General features: G+C 38.6%; 2 protein-coding genes across 4 annotated transcripts; one reads left to right on the top strand and one right to left on the bottom strand.

The window, feature by feature from the left end:
* Nucleotides 1-3,663: 3,663 nt before the first annotated feature.
* Nucleotides 3,664-18,288, bottom strand: LOC137265142 (uncharacterized). The gene is made up of 13 exons (XM_067800460.1): nucleotides 18,240-18,288; nucleotides 17,305-17,516; nucleotides 16,652-16,793; nucleotides 14,682-16,067; nucleotides 13,434-13,552; nucleotides 11,629-11,716; nucleotides 9,943-10,028; nucleotides 9,250-9,312; nucleotides 8,513-8,604; nucleotides 7,269-7,342; nucleotides 6,668-6,902; nucleotides 5,801-5,903; nucleotides 3,664-5,423 (listed from the first exon to the last, which is right to left on the bottom strand). Exons 2-13 carry the CDS (start codon nucleotides 17,508-17,510, stop codon nucleotides 5,219-5,221), a joined length of 2,799 nt encoding a protein of 932 aa, XP_067656561.1. The 5' UTR covers nucleotides 17,511-17,516; nucleotides 18,240-18,288; the 3' UTR covers nucleotides 3,664-5,218.
* Nucleotides 18,289-18,326: 38 nt separating this feature from the next.
* On the top strand, nucleotides 18,327-22,513 carry LOC137265154 (C-signal-like). 3 transcript variants are annotated; one of them, XM_067800477.1, is made up of 4 exons: nucleotides 18,327-18,417; nucleotides 19,527-19,878; nucleotides 20,596-20,773; nucleotides 21,281-22,513. In XM_067800477.1, exons 2-4 carry the CDS (start codon nucleotides 19,555-19,557, stop codon nucleotides 21,559-21,561), a joined length of 783 nt encoding a protein of 260 aa, XP_067656578.1. In that variant the 5' UTR covers nucleotides 18,327-18,417; nucleotides 19,527-19,554; the 3' UTR covers nucleotides 21,562-22,513. The 3 variants fall into 3 exon arrangements, with proteins under 3 accessions (XP_067656578.1, XP_067656579.1, XP_067656580.1); XM_067800478.1 differs by having other exon boundaries at nucleotides 18,337-18,594; XM_067800479.1 differs by having other exon boundaries at nucleotides 18,338-18,396.
* The last annotated feature ends 3,490 nt before the right edge of the window (nucleotides 22,514-26,003 follow it).

Raw genomic sequence — 26,003 nt, 5'->3', positions numbered from 1 at the left:
CTGATGAAGGAACCATTAGAATCTTTTGAGAGCTGCGAGTTGTAGGAGAGCGAACATACATAGAGGATATTATATGGGTGCCTATGTCATACAATGTTTACAAGAGTGCCTAAATTTGGGTATTTCCAGAGCGAGAGACGGGGGTATACCGATGTTTACGTACGAAAGCGTCAAATTGAGGAAAATGAACCCAAATCTACTTTCAAACTACGGCTGACTACCCGCCGTCGCTGCATGTATAACACGTCACGGAAGAAACGTGACTTAATAGCATGGCTATGATGTCACGTCACCATGACAATGTGATATTTTGCCCTAGGGAAAAGCCCGATATGTTCACCCTCGTAGGTAATAAATTAATATCCAAGCCTGAGTATGTATTATGAATATACGTAAAGAGAATATCACTGGCTTTAACGTCAACTGGCTTTGTTTCGGACAAACAAAGTATCTGAGTGAATAAGTCAGCTGTTACGTCGATTTTAGCAATATTCCAGCAACATCACAGCAGGAAACAACAGGAATGGGCTTCACACATTGTACCCGTGTGGTCAAAGCATCCGAAAAAGAAAGCGGTTTTGTGTCGCCGAACCAAATCGCTCTACCAGAAACGTGTTCAACAGTAGCGGTACAGATTTCGCCCCATGATCAGCATATATTGCACGTACTTAGTAGCCACTTAGCTGTGGCAACCAAGTATACTCGCCCAGATTACTTGCCCCGCCTGCTCGTCACAAACGCGTTCACTGCGCTGGCACATCTAATACCTGTCAAGCAGTAGGTTCTCATCGCTTCATTGAAAACAGCATGGACCCATATTTTCAGATTTTTATATTGTTTTAAGCTGAATACATCATGCCACTTAGTGAGTGAATGAGCCTAGTTTTAAGCCGCACTCAGCAATATTCCTGTTCTGTGGCGGCGGTCAGTAAATAATCGAGTCTGGAAAAGACAACCCAGTTATCAATAGCATGGGTATCAATCTGCGCACTTGGAAACCACGTGTCAACCAAGTCAGCGAGTCTGACCACCCGATCCCGTTGAAAATTGGCCAAATGGAAAACGTGTTAGGTTTGGGATTACTTTTTCTCAGTACAGTACAGGTTCTAGTACTTTTGGGGACTGCGTCCCATGACGCATTCCAACCCACGATCACAGAGCGGGATAACGGTTTTACTTCCATGACATTCGAAATGTTCCCTGTACTTTGTCATACAATTATAGCCTACAAATCGATGAACTATAGACTATAACATATCGTCCGCTGCGGCTGTTTTTACTTCATAAGGGGGCGTTGGGATATCTTAGTGGTGAAACGTTTACTCGTCACGTCGATAATGGGGTTCGATACCGCACATGGGTGCAATGTATCAAAACCATTTCCCCGCCGTGATATTGCTGGAATCAGGCTCAACGTGGCGTAAAACTAAACTCACTCACTCACTACTCCCATAATTGCACACCTGACCTGAGACACAGACACCCTAAGTTTATGAGTATCTACCAATGAACAAGGCGTGTTAAACCTAGGTCGATCACAAAGACAATTTGGTCAAACGACGCTTGGCATACCAAGAACTACTGACTGATTATTGAAGACAGACATCGTTTTGACACGTCTAGTTTCTTTCAAAGATCAAAAGGTTCATATTTGTGATTATTTTTCTCCCCTTTTTTCTAATTTGTGCTACGATTCATTTTGCAATATTCTACTACTATTTCAACAGGGACACCTGGCACGGGCTTCGGGAATATTTACATTACTGTAGATACAAGACGTCAATGACACAGAATAACAAGTCTCGATTATCCGTCAAAAACAGATTTAACTAGCGTAAAACGCAAAATATCGGTAAAGTGATTCAAACGGGTCTGTGATATTCATTGATGACACCAAGAGTACGCGCAAGGTGTTTACTATTTATTAAAAGCTTTGCTAGAGAGAATTTCTGGATCATCTTAGTCCTTTGGGTCAGCTGGTACTCGTCTCCATCATATTCCCATCTGTCTGGTCAGCGAACTGGGTTGTCGAGAGCTGTGACCGGGCAAGGATTTCCGGCTTACAGTTACGCATACATCTCGCGTTCGGAGTAAATGGATCACTCTCCGCATCAAATAACACCAATAGGTTACTCATATTCGCGAAAATAAATCCATAACTATGATATTTGTTTCTAAGAAAAATGCTTTGAAATTTTATAAGGTAAGACAAGCTCGAAAAAACGTCACATGCTACCTTTCGGCAAAGTTACGGTCTAAGAATACCACCATTAAATGCACTTCTGATTGAATAAATGTGTTTCCCCGGGTCGATACAGAGACTATTTACTTCTACTGAAAAGTCCAGTCACATAATCACGTATGGATTGCTAACGGCAATACACCCATGGACTTGTTTTTTTTTGTTTCCGTCTTAACAATCAGATAACTGCGGTTGGCGAGGGAATTCGCCTTGACACGCAATGAGAAGAAAGAATGTTGAATACGAAGAATACAAAACAAAAATTAAAAAGTTGCTGTGCAAGCAAATCGATAATGAGGTTATTTGATCAGGATTACAAAGAATGGGTGTATTTGGCATAGGTTGTTATTCAGTTTGCATGCTAAAAGTCAATAAGTAAGGTATTGAGAGAAAACATGTTGAAAACGAAGACTAAATTCTTTCCTCTTGGTACATACTAAACAAAAATAATTTAGTTTCTTGAAAGTAAAATCAAAGGTAAAGACGGTCTGAAATATTTAAGTCTTGCCCAGACAATCCATTGATTGACATCATGATTACGAAAATCAGCGAGTGATATTAGTTTTACAACGCAAGCAGCAATATTGTATCTATATGGTGCCAGTCTGTAAATAATCGAGACCAGACAATCAAGTGATCAACAGCATGAGCATCAATCTACGCTATTTGGGATATAATGACCTGTCAACCTATTCGTCTCCTACAAGTATGAGTTAGTGAAGACCGCTTGTAACCCAGATAGTCACTGAGTATTCTGGAAGGTAAACAGGATACAACAACCATGTTGGCCCTATAATGATACAGACTGTGACCCAGATAGTCACTGAGTATTCTGGAAGGTAAACAGGATACAACAACCCTGTGGGCCCTATAATGATACAGACTGTGACCCAGATAGTCACTGAGTATTCTGGAAGGTAAACAGGATACAACAACCATGTGGGCCCTATGATACAGACTGTGACCCAGTGAGTTATCCAAGATACTCAACTTCTCAGGTGATTACTACAATCATTGTATTTATTGCTGAATCATGACTTTTGTTTTTTACTTCCTTCGACTTTTGCACTATGAATGTAAAACCATTGTATAACTTACTTAAGTTAAACTTAGAAGATTTTAGAAGACAAATATTAATCATATCATATTTCTTTGTTGGTTTCCAGCAAGTCCATTTACAGGTAAATGATACAATATGAAAGCACTAACCCCAAACGCAACAAGCTGGAAATTCATTAAATTATGATTAGGACCAAACAATGGCTTAGAAAGAAAATGTTCAAATCAACAAATGTTTACATTTACGAGTGCAAACATACATTTTGAGGCTGCAATAAATAATAGAGCCATGGTAAATCTAGGAAAAACAAGCCCGACTCTTTGTAATTGCAAAGACAACTAAAAAACAAACAACAACTTCATTCAGATATACACTTTATTACAAATTTACAGTTATGCAACAAAAAGGAAGCTTTCCAGAGAATGCCTGTCAATACTGAGAGGTGTATTCAGTACACAGCAGTAGTAGAGCTGGTTATTATCACTGAAATCCCTATCAATGTTACTGTCCTACCTTGCAATAAAGGATGCTGGGATCAATGTTCATGTGATCTGTTACAAAGAACTGACAAGGACATGTAGTTCTGCAAACAGCAGTACTGTGCTAAATGGGTTCCAGTAATCCTTGGCTAATACTGGACATTAACACTGACTGGGAAGCCACAATGTGTGCGTTCAACAGATAACAGGGACAATTCCTGAATCAGTATCCATATCTGCATTAAGATCCAAGGACAATAGGAAGCATCTGGTAAGCCCTGAATGAACTTTTCACCCACACTCAATGAGAAGCCTCAGGTGATAGCTTCCTAAAGAATTCAGCTTCTTTTTACTTTGGTTTTGAAATATTTATGCTTTCAAATGAGTAAGCAAGTGAGTGGATTTAGTTTTATGCCATTTTCAGCACTATTCCAGCAATATCTTGGCAGGGAAAATCAACCTTCACACATTGTATCCATGTGGGGAATTGAACCTTTGGCGTTATGAGTTAACTCTTTAACCACTAGGCTACTCCACTGTGAAAGTACAGTCCACAAATAGTCCTCTGGTGATGACCCTTTTCAAAGAAGACACAACAAACTATGTTCTGAGAAACAACAGGAAATATTACATGTGTACAATATGCTGGCATCTGTCATTCCAGTTCCAGACATCAACTCATTTCAACACTTCATTCCCTCATGCCAAGAATTAGAACCATCCATGCCAATTGGCAGTTGAGGTTTACCTGACCTCTAACTGAGGTTTCCTCAGACTTACAGAGGTATGATAGCAAAGCACTGAACATTAAGAAGATGATGTCAATACCATAAATAATATCACAACAACCATGTGGCAAATTTTCACCATAATTACTTAAAGCACTTATTCCAAATAAAAAAGCAGACCTGTATATAGTAAGATATCTATAATGTTGACCCTTTTTAACAGCACACTCTAATCACTCATCCCACCACCAATATAGCCCTTGCCCTCTTTTTCTGAGACTATATCCTAATGAGCCCTTTTTTGTCTTGCACTGCTGACAGCACTATTACAGCTATATGAAGACAGACTTGACCAGCCAATCCAGTGATTTACATCATGCATATCAACCTGTCCAACTGATGACATGGGTACACCAAGTCTGACGAGTAAGCACCGTCTTAATACACCTTGGGAATGAATCTGCTAAGACAACCCCCAGAGCACCTGTCTTCATCAGCCAAGAGATCATCTTGCATGTGGTGATGTTCTGAGGGCATGTGTCTGGAATCTGGAGCCAGTTCATCTACCAGCCATAGCTGTGAAGAATGGACCCTTTCTGTATCCATTATTCAGGTCAATCCTGCTGACTGTTGAGTTCAGGCCCCTCTGCATTTTCATACTATTGGTGCTTGTGAACCTTTCTTCAGGACTTTCTCCCATTTTTCATGTTCATGTCTGGAACAAGTGGCTCTCCAATACAAGATGTTTTGAGCTTGTGTACTGAAGAGCCTCGGCCTGGATCTGCCGCAAGTACCGCATTGCTTCCCGATCTTCCCGATTGTTACGCTTGTATCTTTTTTGTTTAAGGAGTTTGTCAACCAAGTAGTGGAGCCAAAGGATGTTGGAGTGAGGGTTGAATGGTTCCCACTCATTCCTGGAAGGATAGAGGATTGAAAAATGTGTCATTGGAGAAAGTTTGTATTGAGAACACAGCCACAAGGTATAATTTCCATGAACAAATATCACTACAGGAATTGTCATTATCTAAAAATATGGGAAAGTTTGAATAAAAAAAAATAAAAAAAGAGAATGCAACTGAGGTTATGAGAGTGAGTGCGTGAGAAAGAATGACCAAGAATCAGAGTGAAGAGAGAAAGTGTGAGATTGAAAGCGGGAGAGAGTAACAGAGAGTATGAGGGACAGACTATGACTGTAAGCCATCAATTCAACTGCTGTAGATGAATATATTAGTATATTATCAGTACTGTAGTTACATGTGTGTGACTTCAGCTACAATGTAGACTGCCTTACTTGTTTTCTTCCTTCATGTTCCGGTAGATATCAAACTGGTAATCCCCTGTGCCTTCGAACAAGCTGTCATCCTTCGATAAGTCACAGAACACAGTACAGCCGTCTGAAAGAGACAGTCATGATGAGATCATTCAATGTACATGTGTTCAGTATGGAAAATAGTTTCCAAATTTTGCAAATCAGTAGGGCTAGCAATGAAGGAAAGTTACTAGCCTACAAAATAATTCACTAACCTGACATTTGAATGCAGAAACTAAGAGACAGATTACAATCTAGAAGAGAGTAAAATCTGAGGTTTCATAATTAAAATGGTAATAGGATGAACATAATATAATCTAATGGGATATAAACTTGCATGGTTTACAAGTGTATTATAACTTAACAAGTCAGGGAAAGTGATATATGTTCAAAATGATCCCATGAAAATTCACTTGTCAGTCGGGCTAGTGACTAGACATTTACCGGCCTAAATGGACTGTTATTAGCCATAGGCTAGGGCCAGTGGCTATTTCACACACTGCTTGTATTCTTATTTCTGGAGTCTTGTTACAGATCGGTGAATCTGAAAGCTTGCAGGTGAAACAGGGAAAAGATTAAGGATGGGTAATTGTTGCTTTGCTGGATTTGATGCCTGTTTGTGTAGGTAGCGTAGTTCTGAGAATAGGTGGTGGGGTAGTACAGTGGTTAAAGCATTCACTTGTCACACCAAAGACCTGAGTTCGATTCCCCACATGGGTACAATGTGTGGAGCTTGTTCTGGTGTCACCCGCTATGATATTGCTGGAATATTGCTAAACTCACTCATGCACTAGTTCTGAGATGAGACAGACATACTTGAAATTCATCCAGTTTGAAACCAGAACTCACCCTTCCTGAGTCGAGACAACGTGAAGTCAATGATGCTGACCATGACACCATGGCTTTCAGTCTCAACGACGCCATCAGCAAGACGGTAAGCAATGTTGTTATCACCGCTGTAGTTTCGTACGAGGACATTGCCGATGTGAAGATCACGATGCTCAAATTCTAACTGTTCCTCTGCCACGGCCAGAGATACACAGACCTGCTGGAGAACGCTCTTGGCTTGCCATGGGTTGGCAAACTGGAACATATTCAACAGCACTGGTATCATGATCATCCGTAACATCTATGTACATACCGCTTGGGTTTAATGAGAATGATGAATGATTAAATAACTCGAAATAGGGACAAGTGCACAAGGCATGAATAAGACATATCATCCTGAAAGCTCTCTTGCCAACAGGATCTGACATATGACATAAAAGACGGAAATAGTTTTTCAAGAAACTATTCCTACTAGTCAGGATGCTGCCGGCACTGTTCCACCAACCGTTTGTGATCTCTCGATGTGAAGACTGACAGCAGAACATTGTTACATGTTTCCTTATACCACATAACTCTGGAAACACAAAGTAAGAATAAATCAATACTCGTCATGAGACATTACCTGAAAAGACTCAAGGTCAGAGCCCCCATCAGCAAACTCAAACAAGATAAACAGCTGATTTTCATCAAATATATCTGGAAAAAAAGAAGAAATACTGAAATAAAGCACAACTTAGCATGAAATAGTTCAAGAAGAACAAAAACAAGCTACAAGGATTTAAGGATTACTTGAAAATAAAGAGTGAATACCTGTTAAAACTGCTGAGCCAATGGGAAGGTTTCTACAGCTTTTACCCAATTTTACCAAAATTTGAATTGATAATGTTACTGGAAATTTACAAGAGTGAGTGAGTGAGTTGGGTTTTACACAACTTTCAGCAATATTCCAGCAACATCATGGCAGGGGACAGCAGAATTGAGCTTCACATATTGTACCAATGTGAGCAATCAAACCCAGGTATTTGGTATGACAAGCAAACGTTTTAACCACTGGGCCACACCACTGCCCGAGAATTTACAAGAGAAAATGAACAAATGCCAGGCACCACTTGTTCAAATGAAGTCATGTAATCAATTTTTATTGTCATGAATAAGATGACATACAGGCTTCTACTCATCCATGAAGAAATGTGACATATTGTAACTTCAATTGACAATTTAGCTTTGAGACTCTCTAAAATGCACATGTGCAAATGTTGTAAAAGTTTTAAACATGATCACTCTACCACAAACCCATAACATACTCATGGAAAAATAATAAAGGAATATATGAAAGGACGTATTCCATTATGCTTTTCCGGATTTTCACCCACACTGCAATATACAGCATGTGAAGAAACATGGAAAAGAACATAGGAACACTTTTACTTTCATGTGTTCCATTACTTGTATCTATGAGTACATGTATACGAGAAATACTATAAAATTCAGAATTTTTCTCACTTAAAGTAGCACCTTCAGGACTGAGTGAGATGGAATTAGCGCTGTTAGCTATTGGTAGTTCCAGTTCTAACATGGAGTTATAACTTAATATGTGTAGATCAGTCTAAGACACTGATTGCCTTGTTGAAGCCCTCAACCTCAAGAACACAAAGGATGTGATGCTAGAAAACCAAGGCTGGAGACTATGCATTCATGTACATGTAACAACTGTTGATGTAACTATGAGAAAAGTGAAAAAGCCAAGTTATACAAACTGTTACCTTAAAAAATTATTCATATAATCTTATAGAAAATCAGGTGACAAATCAAGTGACAAAATGAAGATAAGGATCGCATATATATGAGCACATGAAAGTCTCTCACCTGGTCGATCATTTTCTGATTTCCTTTTCTTGTTGTAGATATCCCACTGGGCTAGCAGCTGCTCAGGGTAGCAGCCTTGTACACACGCCACACTACCAACATGGAATAATACATGCAACACGGAAAACAATGTTTAAACACAGTTCCACAATGCAACAGCAACAGTCTGCTTATGTGGTGCTCACATCCAGGCACATTGCCAGCTCACGGAGCTATGTACATTACTATCTCCAGTAACAGGGCACTATCATACTTTCTGATACTTTTTCAACTCAATGGGGATCATACCAATACAATGAAGTAAACACTCACATTGCCAGCACATGCTAACGGGTACCCATTTTACAGCTGGGTGAAATATCTTGTCCAAGGATACTATGCAAATACTATGCCCACCTTGGGACCCAAACTGTCCCCATCACCGGGGATCGAATCTGGCCCTTTGCATGATATTGATAAGCAGACACCGTACCATTGCACCGTTGCGTTCTGCGGTGCGCTCCAATACCAAATATGACTAGTGCTATCCCTGTTGGGTCAGATTTTCAATTTCAGATTTTAAACTGAGATTTGCTATCTGTGGATTAATACAAGCACGGTGGCAAATGTAAGGCATATAATATTAAGACCCTGTCAGTATATGATGCTAGCTTCTGTGTTATAAGCCTCCATGTCTACAACCATCAACTGTCAGTGCAATGAGTGTACTGTGTCTGTATAACTATCTTGGCACTGACCTGTTGACCCGACAGAAGTTGGGTGTGGTATTCCTGCCCTGGATATGGAGGCCGCTAAGTTCTCTGTGGATTACAAGCAGTGAGTTAGTGACCTTTTTGAACATCCCTTGATGCCACATTTCTGACACATGGTCAATCTTTTGTCCAATATGATGGGCATATTCACCCCAAGGAAGCCGAAGGTACCTTCATGACTCCTTTGAGAGTATTCCTGATGTATTTCAAAGCTCAAGGGACATAACTCTGCAAGACAAGGCCAGTCCTGCCAATAACCTTTGACTCTATGTTATCACAATAACCTGACAGAACCAAGGGTCATGATCAGGTCAATTATATTGTGACACTTAGGAGCACAGATATGCTCTTGTCAGATCACAACAGTCATCAGGTCAAATATTAACATGATATCACTATCACAATATTTCCTGTGCATTCCCCACTCCCACACACCCACACCCACACACACCTAGACCCACACCCATCCCCCCCCCCCCCCACAAATGTTATCATTTCCACAGGCAATAATTTATGCACTTTTTCCTGATACAAATCCTTTATTTCCACAAACTTTTTGACCCAGAAACATTCATCTTATTCACTGACAGACTAAGAATCATTAATCATTATCGGGTCAAATATTTCATGAAGCATATGAGCACAAACATGCTGGTGAGAGACAAGAGTTATACATACGTCGAGATAACAACTTCCGGCAGAATCTCTGAGAATGTTTTCTGTGGTTCGTCATTCACCTCAAAGTCGCCTTCTATTGGAATAATCTAAAAAGGAAATGTAATGGAGGTCAAAAGTGATATAAAGAACAGATACTAGTTTATCTGATGAGCTACTACAGTTATGTGAGCTAAAAACTCATGTCTTGTTTATCTGATGAGCTACTACAGTTATGTGAGCTAAAAACTCATGTCTTGTTTATCTGATGAGCTACTACAGTTATGTGAGCTAAAACCTCATGTCTTGTTTATCTGATAAGCTACTACAGTTATGTGAGCTAAAACCTCATGTCTTGTTTATCTGATGAGCTACTACAGTTATGTGAGCTAAAACCTCATGTCTTGTTTATCTGATGAGCTACTACAGTTATGTGAGCTAAAACCTCATGTCTTGTTTATCTGATGAGCTACTACAGTTATGTGAGCTAAAACCTCATGTCTTGTTTATCTGATGAGCTACTACAGTTATGTGAGCTAAAACCTCATGTCTTGTTTATCTGATGAGCTACTACAGTTATGTGAGCTAAAACCTCATGTCTTGTTTATCTGATGAGCTACTACAGTTATGTGAGCTAAAAACTCATGTCTTGTTTATCTGATGAGCTACTACAGTTATGTGAGCTAAAACCTCATGTCTTGTTTATCTGATGAGCTACTACAGTTATGTGAGCTAAAACCTCATGTCTTGTTTATCTGATGAGCTACTACAGTTATGTGAGCTAAAACCTCATGTCTTGTTTATCTGATGAGCTACTACAGTTATGTGAGCTAAAACCTCATGTCTTGTTTATCTGATGAGCTACTACAGTTATGTGAGCTAAAACCTCATGTCTTGTTTATCTGATGAGCTACTACAGTTATGTGAGCTAAAAACTCATGTCTTGTTTATCTGATGAGCTACTACAGTTATGTGAGCTAAAAACTCATGTCTTGTTTATCTGATGAGCTACTACAGTTATGTGAGCTAAAACCTCATGTCTTGTTTATCTGATGAGCTACTACAGTTATGTGAGCTAAAAACTCATGTCTTGTTTATCTGATGAGCTACTACAGTTATGTGAGCTAAAACCTCATGTCTTGTTTATCTGATGAGCTACTACAGTTATGTGAGCTAAAAACTCATGTCTTGTTTATCTGCTGCTGCTTTGACCAGCAATTACTTGACAGCAGGTTAAAGTTGGAAACTTCATTTGCTCAAGAACAGTAGTAAAACAACCATGCAACACACATGATACATTCTTAGGAAGATCTCCAAATGATGTTTTAGTCACTGGTCTGAGTTTAGTACACTTCTGTCTAGTCTGAGAAAATAAGCTAACAGTCTCAAAACAACTCCAAATTTACCAAAAAATTGTTCTTACTATGTTCTGGCAATAGACTAAAACAGTTTTGGTACAGACTGAACATGGAATGAAGAAGGAAGAACATGTACGACAGCTGGACAAACAAATAATCAAACCGTCTTCATAAAAAATTGTCCATTTAAGAAGAAAACAAATGCAAACATTATCTAACTTTAACAACCTGATGCAGAAAATCCATTTCTGAGAAGGGTGTGATTACAACAGTAACCATGGTAAAAACTTACGTTACTTCGTTCAACATTTCATTTTTCAAACACATCTAGAACATTAAGACATAAACCTGCCTTGATGGCGACTGAGTTCCCACAGCGGTGAGCTCGGAAGACTTCACCATACACCCCCTCACCAATCTTCACCATCTTCTTCATCATGCTGAAAGAAGTTATACATCTTTAGTATGGATAATATAGTCATTCCCATCCTTTGGGCCCAAGCTTTGGCTATTGATTCACAACATGTCAGGCACTCAGGAAGATGGGTTCCTTCAGCATGATAAGTCACTGGTTACCACACAGAGGGCAGCATTAGCATTAGTGAGTGAGTCAGTGAGTTTAGTTTTACACCGCACTCAGCAATATTACAGCTATATGGCGGCGGTCTGTAAATAATCGAGTCTGGACCAGACAATCCTGTGATCAACAACATGAGCATCGATCTGCGCAACTGGGAACCGATGACATGTGTCAACCAAGTCAGCGAGCCTGACCATCCGATCCCGTTAGTCGCCTCTTACGACAAGCATGGGTTACTGAAGGCCTATTCTACCCCGGGACCTTATTAGTATTAGGTGCCATCTTCATATCATTCTCAAGTATAGTCTGACTCTAATGCCAAGTTTAGCAACATTCCAGCAATATCATGGCAGAGGGGACACCAGGAATTACATTCACACATTGTACCCAGCAAATCCACCCAGGTCTTTGGCATGTCAAGCGGACACTTCAACCATTAGGCTACCCTCAAATATCGATGACCTGTCATTAAACTAACAGCTTGTGACATCCATGCTGCTCTGATGTCTGAGACCAATAAACTGTAATGAGTATAGGTAAGATTCCAATGATGGTCTTCCTCACTGACTGGTCCTTTTTGACAGATTAATTCTGAATTCATGCTTCATTCTTTTAACAAAGTGTAACTGAATAAGCATGAAAAATAAATGACAGAAAAAGTAAATATCATAACAGATACTTTATGCTCAAGCAGGACTAGCTTCTGATGAATAACCATTCTTCACAAAGTCCATGCACTTAGATTGGCAATCCCAGACAGACCACTGCTTTTCAAAGTTCACAAACACATGAACCACACACTGTTTCCTCAGAGCAGTGAGACAACAACATATATATGTTAACAACACTGATTTGGGAAAATGGCTGATGTCTGGTTGTTAGTTTTGATGTCTTTTCAATCATTCTAGTAATACTAACACAAGTGATGAAGTTACAACTAACAATACACAGAATAGTGCAAAGTGAAATTATCAGACGGAAAACAGTATATTTCATTATTTTTTGCTACCACCACCCAGGGACTGGGAAAGGCAGGGGCTGTGGGACATTTTGCACATATAAATAAAAAATGGCCCAAAAGAATTTTGAAGTTGACTATTGATACAAGGGCAATGGCACATTCCAAATTCAGGAAATGACTAATATTAAATTATCGTGACAATGGCCCATTGTCAAAGTTCTCTATCCCAATCCCTGCTGCACCAGGTGCAAACAACTGTGTTTTAATATTTATTCAATTTCATGATGCACTTTGAGCATATGTTCTTATGGAATCTAGTGCTCTACAAAACTACATTACCATTTATTAATATTATCATTAATGAACTATTTACTATTTACCAGTTTGCAACATCAAAATTAATTAAATCCCCTGATACACACAATAGAAGATTCAATACTGGATGACTAAAAATCCTGCTCATTTAATAGTGGAAATTTATACCACACTGTAAATTGGACTGAGTCCTAACTGGTAGGAAAAGTTACCCAGCCTTCCCTGGACATTGCTAAACTGATCCCTATCTGAGTTTGAAACCAAAATCTTATACTTTGTGTTCTTTTGTCACTATGCTTACTTGTCAGGGATGACATCCTGGAATGTTACAGGCCCCTTCTGTTCACACATCTGGAAGAGTTTTCGTCTTGGCGACAGTGGAGGGGATGATCGTGACTTCTTGTTGGGCGTCAGCATCTCCTGAACAGTGACATCAGACATTGAACAAGATTGAGTCAGAAAATCATGAAGGAATGTCTACTTGTTTTGCACATCTGGGACTTACACTGGACAAAATAAGTTAAGGACATTAGAATTTTTATGATGGATATGTTCTCAGTATGTCAATGAATAAATAAATCATTATTCAAAAATTTGAATATATCCCTACCTATTTTGTCAAGTATATTTAACAAAGTGACCACTACAATACGACAATCCAAAGTCTATGCTATTGAGGGGGAAACAATTATTGTGAAGTCATTTCTATAAAGAATGCATAGTTTACATGAAATAAACACTAGCTGAAATAGTTTCACTCTCTTCTAATGACTGACAAAAAACATAAAACGGAGGTCACGGAAGCAGTTAACAGGTAACAGGGTCAGTTAATTCTGAATAAGTCAAAGTGAAGGAATCTGGTACTTCCTGTATTCTGCACAGATCATATATCAACAGAAGTCAATTAATAAACTACTGATAGTTACACACATTATCAAATTAATCAATGCATCAATAGTTTTCAGTTCTACCATTGATTAATTGATATCACACACGCAATCCATCAATAGTTTGATGAAAATTACAGCCTTAATACTAAACAAAAGGATTTTCTCTAATTCTGAACAGAATCACTTTGAGGAACTGGGCCCAGATTAGTAGATCACTGTAGGGTCAGACCTTACGGTAAATACTAATATACCAAAGAGAATTAAAGTGGATCATGTAAATACTACTGGAGAGAGATGCTTGCTCAGATCTTGATTATATCAAACACTATCTACACGATCCAGTGACTAATTTTACTGGGATACCTTTCACATGTACATGAAAAACATCTGCATACAGACAAATAAAACCCAAATCATATGCACTATTCAACAGACACAACATACTGTCAAATCTTGATGATTTTAATGCTGGCGTCTTAATTATTATGGATAATTAGAAACACATGTCGGTCCTGACCAATTTTTCTAGCATCATATACATACCTATGTCTTAAATAAATCGATAAGTCAAATTTGTTGTTTGGTCCCCAGCATTTTGACTTATCAGGATTTGTCTATACTTGTAGTTAGATCAATAAATCCTGAAACAAACAACTCACCACAAACGACCTTGACATGTTTCCATCATCAAATGTCTTCTCTAGATGCTTGTTCTTCATCTTGTCGTTTAATGGCCTGTCTTGTTGCACAGCACTCGATCCCTCTGCAGTTCTGTAGAAAGAGCCATCTGACTCAGCAGAATAATACACTGACTTCTGTAATCCTTGCTGAGATCCCACAGACAGCTCCATCTCCTTTACCTCTGACAAGTTCCCTGACACCATCTCTCCCGTCCAAACACCGCTTACTACATTATCCGTAAGAGAATATTTTGTCTCATCAATCCCGTCATCATCTGAACTGACATCATCTTCATCTTCTTCATCCTCATAAATATCACTGAGATCCTCCTCCCCCTCTTCCTCTCCTGTAGAGTACTCAATACTAACTTCCTCCTCTTCTTCTTCCTCAACCAAGTCAAAATCCTCCTTAGAGCAGGAATTTTCACTTGGTAAATCCACATCTTGTGACCTTAACCTTCTACCACTAAACACAACTCCAGGTTCTTTTGATGATGAACGTGTGTTGTGTACATTTGTTCTTAATGGTGATAAACTGCTGTCACCTAGCTGTGACCGTAGCAGGCTATCTCGCATTTTTTGCAGCCGCACCACGCAACTGTAGGGACTAATCTGTCGACTAGAGTCTGACACGTTTCTTGAGAGATGCGACGACCATGACTCCATGGGGCTGTCAAACAGACTCTGCGACTGCTGGAATGAGACCTGAGTCGAGGTCGTGCTAACATCGTCCTGGTCAACATGGCGCCGTGAACGCTCGCAAATGTGCATGTTCTGAATACTATCCTGCAGCAGTTTCACCCCATCATCCTTCAACTTCTTCATGTTTTTATCAACAGAAAGATTATCTGTCACTGTCCTCTTGGCACCATTCCCAGACACAGCCAAAGATGGGCTGGCACCATAGCTGGAAGTTACACCCGTCATATCAGACATTGAATGTGGCGAGCCTTGATAACTGTGATGATCAGACACAAAAGGACTGTCTTCGACAAGGTCAATAAGAGATATATCAGCATCCTTTATCTCCTTCTCTATGTGACTGTTCTTCTTGGCATCTCGGAAAGGAGTGCTTGTCTCAATGCCAGAAGTCAAGGCTTTGTTAGGGTGCTTCTTATTCGCACTTTGTGGTGTTCCAGACATAACAACAAGACTGTAATCATCAAACTCGCTGAAGTTGTAAGAAAGATCATCTTTCTTATTCTTTGTTGTGTTTTGCCTGTGTTTCCGAGTTTGTTGTCTGACAGCAGGACTAGCTGTGGACATGGAAGAATCTGTGAGACCATTCCTGTCCCTCAGAACCCTGTGATTCACAGCCTTGGCTGAAAACACTAAACTTTCTCCTCCTGTGCTTGAACAACTGTCCTGAAAATCCATAAAAATGAGTTAGTGCTGGGACAGACAGTGTAGTGTAATAATGATGCTATTTTTTAATCATTAATGCTGCACTCAGCATTTTCCAGCTGTATGACAGCAATATGTACCGGGCTGGCAATTCAGTAATTGACATGATGGACTGCACTTTACTGGTCCTTGGAAGTTTTGATTAGCATTAGGTTACTTTTTAGGATAGGATTTAGGGATTAGGGATTAGGGTTAAAGTTGATTGCCGAGGGCAGTGACATTTAAAGTGCAGGTGTCCCGACATGATGGGCGCACAACTGGGATATGAGGACATGAATCAACCAGGGCACTTTGCCTGACCACTAATCCATTTGGTTCCCAGATTTTATTCAACTGAGTTGTCATACAGCCGTTTTGAACAGCATTGTTGCAGTGCACAGCACATTTTTCTTTATGACAACAATGTTAAGGCACAAGACCTAATAGTATGACAAAACGATTTTAACTGTGCACATTGGCAATATAATGCAAATACATTTTGAATGCTGAATAGGCAGTTTATGCTGCATATAGAGTTTAGGAAAGTATTAACATCATTAATGTACCTTTTCTGTTTCTGAGAAAACAGCAAATTTTTTCCCCTTTTTATTTCCACCATTTTTCTTGTAACGGTTCTCTTTATTTATCCCCTTTGTTTTGGAGGTGATGGAGTTCTTGGTGTTCTTGGTGTTCTTGGTATTCTTGGCTCTGTTTAAGAATCACACACACACATACAGAGAATATATACAGTCACTTCACATAAATAAACTTACATGTACAGGGTTTACAGTGTGATGGACAAATGTCAGTATACATTATTCATGAACAGCATTTAGGTTTTAGTGAGACTGATCTGAATATTAACATTTCTTTCCATTTTCCTGTAATTTGATTCAAAAGAAAAATAAGACCATGCATATCTAACATAACAAATCGTTTCCATCTTTACGAAATAGTCACACACTAGTAATAACTGGATAACAAAGAGGTAAATACATGTACATAAAAAGGTGACTTTGACGTAATTAAACAAATATTAAAACATGAAAAAGAAAAGTATAACTATTTTCCTCCAAAACTTAGCCAAAGATCTTAACACGACTAATGCTTAATGAATACTGATTTACACAAAAAATATTTTGGAATATTAACAACCTGTACAAAATCATAAGGATTATTAAGCCTGCTAACCACGTCTAAAATGAAAAATAACACTTACGAGATTTTCTTTTTGGTCACTGGTTCTTTCTTTGACAAATCAAATATGGACACATCACTGTCAGCAGAGGACAGATTGAGGGAACCCCCTGAGCTGAAACTAAACACATGCTTCCTCTTGTCTTCATCAGAGCTCCAGACATCTGTGGCTACAACACGGTTCCTGTGACGGCCATATGTCACTACTGACTTGTCCTTCCGTCCCATATTTCACTAGTAAACAAAAAACAACTGACGTCACGATTACTGATTGTAAGACATTTTGGTTAAAACAGTGATTCAACAGACAAACGAAGATCAGTTATCTTTCGGTTAGTTCTTTAATCCTTGGTAATGTAGGGCAGCGGCCACTTGCACAACATGCACAAAGTGATCTTAACAATACCTCAGGTGAGTTTGCTTTGTGCTCCATGGTTTCCAGAGTTATAATTTCAATCAGGTCATTCTCCTATGTTCAATAGTCTCAGTTCACAATTAATTGAATTTATATTTTCAACAGAGTACAGATCACCTGGCGCTGAGGACCCTAGTTGATAGACAAATATTTTCCATATAGTAATCATGGTAATGTTCTGTTTGCAGTCATGATTTTTATTTTACCATGTTTACATGGTGTTTATGTTCAAGGAGATGAATGCAGGCCATGATTTTTATATCGCTATTATTTCTAAACAGGTAAGGAGATTTTGCAGAAATGTGTTGTTTTAAAAAATCCTGGGTGAACACTGAACGTGTGACTGTGAGTTCAATAACAAGAAAGAATATGCCATCTGTACTAGTTGTACAGAGATCACTCATGAAAAACAACTCAGACAAAACACGATCCTCTTGATGTTGTGGGTCATTTGGGGCTTAGTAGCCCCAAAATGCAAGAGATCGCGTTAGTGAGTTGACGGCATCGTAAACAACATGAACAGTTAAGAAAGTAATATTTACCGTAGTCAAAAATCAGCGCCATGTTCAAACAAATCTAACAAGTGTTCTCATTGGTCTATTTTGTTAGCTCCCTATTAATTGGTCGATCTCTACGAACGTCACTTCCGTCAACAATGCCATGCCTTGCTTACATAAACCAGACCCAAGACGAATACACGTATTTGACCAGATAAATAAGGTCATTTTGGCAGTGTGTTTCAGAATCTCTCAGACATGTCAGGAATTAAAAGTGGATACAGCTGGACATACAGTACCGCTCAAAGTGTTGTGAAAACAACGAATTATTTCACTTGTTTGACTACTGTGGAAGATGATACTCTTACGTTTAGGTTTTAGTTACAATCCTATGATCAGGGTCAGTTCTTTTGTTGGTGCTACATTGAATGAATTACTTATTGCGTGTAATGACAAAAAGTTTCCGCGGATACATGAGTTGGCCTTCAACAATGAAATATGCAGGCCTAGCCGAGAGCCGCGATGCGGTCCTATACAGCCAAGAGCTAATGCAGGCCTAAATATATGTCGCCCCATTGGTGTTTGTAGCCGTAGGCGCTAGACTCTGATATATTTAGTACAGAGACGATATGATATTATATGGTCTCTGATTTATAAGTTTGAGCTAAATATCTAAGATCTATATCTACTCCAGCGCCTATGTTTGTAGGGGACACTTGAACAGTGTTGAAGCTGTCAGTCAGAAGAATCAAAGCGTTTTGTATTTCAAATTCTGCTTCAGGAAAACTGATCCTAACAACCAGATTACTTGTGTTTACATTCATTTATCATTGGCTGAATATGTTACAGGGCACACTGTATTGTCATTATGAAGGTAGTATCTATGATGTGGTCTCTGCTTTAAAAGGAATTGGGAATCTAGCAATACCACATTCTCCCTGCGGCTTCTTGTCTAAGTGCAGAAAATCAAAGTTTTCCATTTAGTTATTATTTTTATCAAACCTTCTACATAACTTACCAACCTAGGGTATACTACCTAAAAGAGGTAGGGTTCATGTGATTCTTTCATGTTGCTGTAGTTTTCCTTACCTTCTTTAGAGCAGGGGGAGTGTGGTAGCCTAGCAGTTACAGCATACACTCATCATGCTGAAGACTGGTTTTAGATTCCCCACTGAGGTACAATGTGTGAATCCCATTTCAGGTGTCCTGTCATGATATTGCTGCAATATTACTAAAAGCGGTGTACAATTACACTCACTCACTGTAGAGTAGTCCAGTTTCAGGGACTAAATATCACATACAGATGATAATTTAGTTTCTCTTTGTCCTTAGATTCATCAAGCTGGATGCGTAGTAAACCATGGCAGCTGTATCACTAGTCCAAGGTGCTAGTCGTGGAATCGGACTGCAGTTCTGTCGTACCTTGCTTGCACGTGGTCCAGACTCTGTTGTCATAGCAACATGTCGCCAACCAGAATCTGCACCAGATCTTCAAAAACTTTCCCAACAATATCCGAAGCAGCTCTGCATCCACCAGCTAGACATTACACGTGAAGGTGATATAGAGAAAACATCACACATGATTGCTGAAGAAACAGACAGACTGGATCTTCTCATCAACTCCGCAGGTATGCTGCATCCGTCTGGACGTGGAGAAACAAGTCTCAAGGATGTATCCTCAGAGGTAAAAGTGGCATTCAGAATAGTCTGTAAAAATTAGTTTCTTTTTGTATTCTGTCTTTTTTATATTTTGTTGCATTTCATAGTTGCTGAACACTTTGACAAATTTATTTTATATTTTGAATGGCTTTGATGGTAATTGTGTGTTTAAAGTCAATACTGATGGATTTCACATTAAACCAAAGAGTGTATCAACTAAAGTAAAATTACGATTCCAAATCCTTCTAATTTTACCTTGTCATTTGAACATTTGAATCTCAGAATTAAACAAAACAGCGAGAAGAAGCAGGGTTGGTGTATGTTAATGTACCGCATATGCATTTGTTTAACTTTTCCATCTACAGAGCGTAACCCTTGTAATACAAGCCAGTAATAGAAGTTGAATAAAATTCTGAGATGTAAATGTTAAACTGGCAAGGTAAAACGATGAGGATTCACAATCTAATTTTCAGTTTGCTTGCTTTATGTTTTGGTTGAAAGTGAAATTCATCATCAATGTTTTCACTGCAAACAGACTATAACATTGTGTAAGTTCAGATTCTATGTTTTATGACTGCTTCATGTAAGTTCTCCTAGCTTCACGTAACTGAACTGCACTTTCTCTGAAATAACATCTATGTCAAATATGAAAGTTCTGAGTACGTGTTGACACAGGTTACGTTTTACTGTCTAACAAACACATTGTCGATTCACCAATATTTACCATAAGAATTCCTGCTAGGGGCTGTCAGTAACAATGATGACTAATGCTTTGGGTCCAACCCTGATGGCCAAGTACTTCAGTCCGCTCCTTGCCAAGGGGGCTGGTGTGTTTGGGGTGCAAGCAGCAGAGCCTAAAGCCAGACACTCAGCCGTCCTGGTCAACATGTCAGCCAAGGTGGGATCCATAACCGATAATGGTGGGTAGTGACATTCTTCGTCATTTGCTTTCACTTGAAATCTGCTTGTCTGGCAGATTTGGTCACTATCATTTACACAGGAATATTCCTCTGTGTGTGTGTGCATGTACATAAAAATGGTCTGTATATAATTATGTTGTGTTCACCCAAATGCAGAATTTATATTTTTCCTTATCCTGACTGATGCTTATTGCTTACCTTCTTTTTCCTTCGATGGTAAAGTGGAGAGTGATCAGGTCATGTGGACTGTCTTGGCAGGAGAGGGAACGCGAGTGATATTATGTCCGCTTTAGGGAAAGAGGGATTCCTCCTCACCATCAAAGGAGCAGGGAGATAAGTAATAAACATGAGTCAGGATAAGTATAAACTATCAGTTTTATCTATCAGTTTTATCATAAAAATTACATGTTTTCAGCAAGCCAAATGACACAATTCCAAACAGCTTTCTGATGACATTGTGCTTATGTCCTTGCTTGCTTGCTTAGGGATTTTTGTTTCTACCTTCAGGACTCGGAGGCTGGTACAGCTATCGGATGTCTAAAGCTGCCCTCAACATGGCCACCAAGAATCTCAGCATTGAACTTGGCAGAGGTCGCAAGAAAGTTATCTGTGTGGCGTTGCACCCAGGGACAGTGGATACAGACTTGTCCCGTCCGTACCACAAGGGTGTCCCGAACTTGTTCACCGTGGAATACTCAGTGAACTGCCTCATGAATGTCATAACTAGTCTCACACTGAAGGACTCAGGGAAATACCTCACTTATGATCATACAGAGTTGCCGTTTTGATGATGGAGGGACACATGGCAGTGTGTTGACTTGAGTGTGACAACATGAGAGATTATCCAGGGATGATGTGTTTAGGATAGCATTGAAAAACATCATAAAGTTCCAGAGACAGTATGTTGTGTTGCAGACATTCTACCTCATCTGTGGTCTTACATAGGGACCAGTTCAAAGTTCAATGTAGGATGAAAAACTGAAAACTTTTGCCACACACCCTCTCCCACCCAAAACTTATTCTGGAAATGATAAGTCCTACTCACAAAAATGCTGTCATGGAGAATGACAAATATGTTATTGTGTGTTTTCATATATTTTGATATTAACTTAAATTCTGGAATGTGTAGAAAAGGAAATGACAAGTATTGCAAAGTTCACAGTTTGAATGATGATCTTTTGTTGTATAAATATGATGGGAGATATTTTTCAGTTCCAGTGTGAAACACTAAGAAATAAGTTGTTGATTTTTAAAGGTCCATTGTTATCCCAACCTTAAACTAAGAAGTTAATATGATTATTGTCCAACAGCAAAGTTTCTGAACTGGTCCCAGCTGGGTGTGGCTATTTACCATTTATGTTTTCCTATTTCCATATTGCAGCATAGATTTCTGTCTGAGTTGTGTTATGCTGGGCACTGATGAATCAGTAGATATACAGTAGTAGATATTATTTTGCCTGGTCAGTGGTCTTCATTTTTTTTCCTCATGGTTACAAGGGAGATTATAACCGTAAAAAAATCACTTTTGCGATACATGTGTTTTGTCAGTCAAATCCAGTGGGTGCCATTTGCGAATTAATAATGACACTTTATCATTTTGAACCCAGTATTCCACAACTCATACTGCAGTATATGTATCAGAAAAAAGTACTGGAAATATGTGTGTTATTGTGTACACTGAGGTTTTCATTAACTTGTACAAGGACTCAGCCTTAGTAAAGTATTTGTTGTGTTAAATCATATTTTTGTTGTTATTAATTCAATCTGTAATTAACCTACACAGTATTTAGCTTTATCATTCATATTCAAAACTGGCTAAAGCTCCACACAAAGAGTGCAGGTTTTTTTCACCCTGCTTTCAGCATGACAGGTGAATGCAGAGTTTTATCACTAGGCTACCTTACCATGACTTCCCATGATGGTCCAGGTTAGAATATTGGCCTTCAGTAACCCATGCTTGTCACAAGAGTAGAGTTACAGGGATTTGGTGGTCAGGCTCGCTGACTTGGTTGACTCATCATCAGTTCCCTAAGACAGGAACCTTTTTCATTGATACCGGTCAAGAACTAGTCTTATCTCACAGACCAGACTGGTGTTGACTATCAGTAATAATGATGCATATCTTACATGACTATGCTCTAAGTATTTTAATCAAAGAAAACAACTTACCTCTAGAACTGAGGATACAAGTCAAAGAACCCAAACCTCTTTCTTATTACAGAAAAAGGTCTTCTATTACTTCCCTTGAGTATAGTATACACTAGAAAAAGCAACATAACAAAACTACACACACTTCAACAAAAAACTTTGTTTATTCATGAAAATATCTTTAGAAAATATTGACATTTTAAAACAATGATAGAAACAGCAGCAGTGTTCAGTCATGCCTCTCTTCAGTAATATAGGTCACTGAAACCTTCCTGGAACACATGCAAAGAGTTACTGAAAAATTTAGAACTTTTTCCCCAAAATAAATTGTGAAAAAGACAAAACTCTGGCATTGATTTGACATGATTATCAGGTTTCTATATTCTTGAAAGTAGTATTGACAAACAACAAGTACTGAACACTTCATCATGAACACAAACATCTCCAAATATACAGACAGTTCCATGCTTAGCAATGGAAAACCTACACATTTCAAATTACACTGGCATTTTACATAAATACTGACATATAACTTAATTGTTAAAATGAAATAAAATACATTTTGAAAGGCGTCAAAACAGCACTGAAAAGAATGTATTCTTGAAGAAAGAAAATTATTTTTCAGTTTGCCTTGACATTGTCAGACTTATGATGTTTTGGAATGTGAGGATATAATCCTATCTATCATTATGTGTTCATAGTACAGTCATATAACTGAATAAGGAACACAGAAATAATCTTTTTATGATCTGAGTGCAGGAAATTTCTTTTATAATTCACAAACAGCAGGGAAAATGTATATCAGGTCTCTCTTCTGATTTTAATTCTGTGATCCCTTATAAAAACAACAGACAAGGCTTAGCTGCTGTATCTTCGGTATGTTTACTTCGGTATGTAAACGTAATGCCAAATACAGAAACAATTCTCCTACTTGCCCAATTTGGCAATCCAATCACATCCCAACAATGTCTTATAAACTTGTTTTTTCCAATTTTCTTCACCTTTGTGAGGCCCAGTTTTCATATTTCCCTTCTTATAAACATATGTACAAACATAAACCTTAAGCATGACTGCTACAAAAATTTAAAAAAACCCACAACACTAGAGACAAACAAGTGTTTCCATGGCAAGGTGCAGCATTGATCAATTTCATCATGTTCATATAAAAGAGGGTTCAGACTCGAAAATATAGGTAGCCCTGGGGAAATAGATTGTACCTGATCGAGCACCAGTCTTCTGAGTTAGCTCCCCAATGAAGGTAATTGATACATACCTATGAAAATGAAATAAAAACATTTATCTTATGACATACTTCACTGCTGGACTGAAGTGATGATACAACTTACTACGCAAAGCTTCGTCTGCCATCCTGTACTTGGTACATGAATGTAAGAATCCAAAACAAGTACTGCTAGACTTCATATCAGGACCCCCTAAGAAACTGAAGGAATTACGGCCAATTTGAAGGAATTGCATTTCAAATGTAAACAAACGCAGTCCACTTGTGAAAAACTTGCAGTGATATTGGTAGTTTAGCGGTAATAACATAAACACAACGGCCCTATCGGAAGCAATGTCGGTAAAACTTGAAACACTCCCGGCCATCTTCAGAGATTTCACGACTCCGTTCCGTGATTTGTCAGTTGCGTCCTGAAACTCACACAAGCTTATTTCAAGCATTACCAATAGGGCCGTTGTGTTTATGTTATTACCACGAAGTTACCGATATCGCTGCAATTGTTTCGCGAGTGGGCTGTGTTTGTTTACATTTGAGATGCAATTGGTTCAAAATGGCCGTAATTCCTTCAATTACTTAGGGCGGCCTGCATATTAAACATAAAATACATTGTTGAAAATATACATCATTTGTTATATCAGTATGTTTGTGATCATGGTAGTCTTGGTTCACTTGAATTCCAAACTCAAAGCCCTTGCCAGGGAAAGATGAAGAATATATATCTTATTGAATTAAAGTAAATTTTGGGAAGATCGTGGTATTTTCAAAGTGAAAATTAACATTGCCTACAATGTAAAACTGTAAATAATCAAAACATCCAACATAAAAATGGTCCTGTTGCAAGAGTGATGCAAATCACCTTCTATGGTCTCTAGTCTAACCAGGTCGAGATATATCCCTGCATTACATCTACGTGCAATAGCTGCACTTGTGAGCTATTCATGATTTATGTGAGATAATACCACAGACACAGGAACCTATCAGTAGGGATGTCATGATACAGCTGCCTCACCATACGATACGCATCTTGATACCGACATCGCGATATGATACATATCACAATATGGCATTTTCGGCATTTGGTATATAAGAGCAGGCATTACCCTTATGGGAGCTTGTCTGATGTTGAAACCATAGTTCACTTAAGACCCCTTTAACAAATAACAAAGGTCATTTCTGTCATAGGTAGAGATTAATAGGTAAAGGACAGCTACCGATCAGCCAAGTACCCATCACTCCCTCACAAGCCATGTTTGCTGTTTGGTGAAAAAATACAAGAGACAAATGTATTAAGGTTCAAAATAGCAATCAATATGTGTATAAAACCCAAATCCAAATAAAAACACATGACTCATGTATCATATCGTGCAAATATTGCCATTTGTGACATCCTTACTTTTCAGTAACATTTAATAAATCCAAATAAACAAACATTCAGTTTAGCCAAACAGAACAATATCAGTACAAAGTATCTAAAGTGCAATCATTGTGAACAACCATCAATGAACATGTTTATGATTTTAAATACATGTATGGTCAAATAATTAGATTTCTTTAGAGACAGGCATACCTTTCTTTTGCAAACGAACAAACCTGATCACCTGAGATAAGGACCAGGTAGTCCACAAATTAAACTAATAATTAATTAATATCCAGTCCCCAGGATCAGGTGGATGTAATCAACATGCAACTGTGCATGGACATACCAACCTGATTAATTTTATAGTTATTGTTTCCAAAAACTACTGTAACAGACATTGCTAGTTCCCAGTGTATCATTCACAGTGACAGAGTGAATTTAGCTGTAATCTCATTTAAGCAATGTCACAAATGGGACAGCAGAAA

This window comes from Haliotis asinina, chromosome 15, assembly GCF_037392515.1.
Source record: "Haliotis asinina isolate JCU_RB_2024 chromosome 15, JCU_Hal_asi_v2, whole genome shotgun sequence".
NCBI lineage: Eukaryota > Metazoa > Mollusca > Gastropoda > Lepetellida > Haliotidae > Haliotis > Haliotis asinina.
The sequence above is the reverse complement of the archived record's forward strand: the minus strand, read 5'-3'. Positions and strand labels throughout refer to the sequence as shown.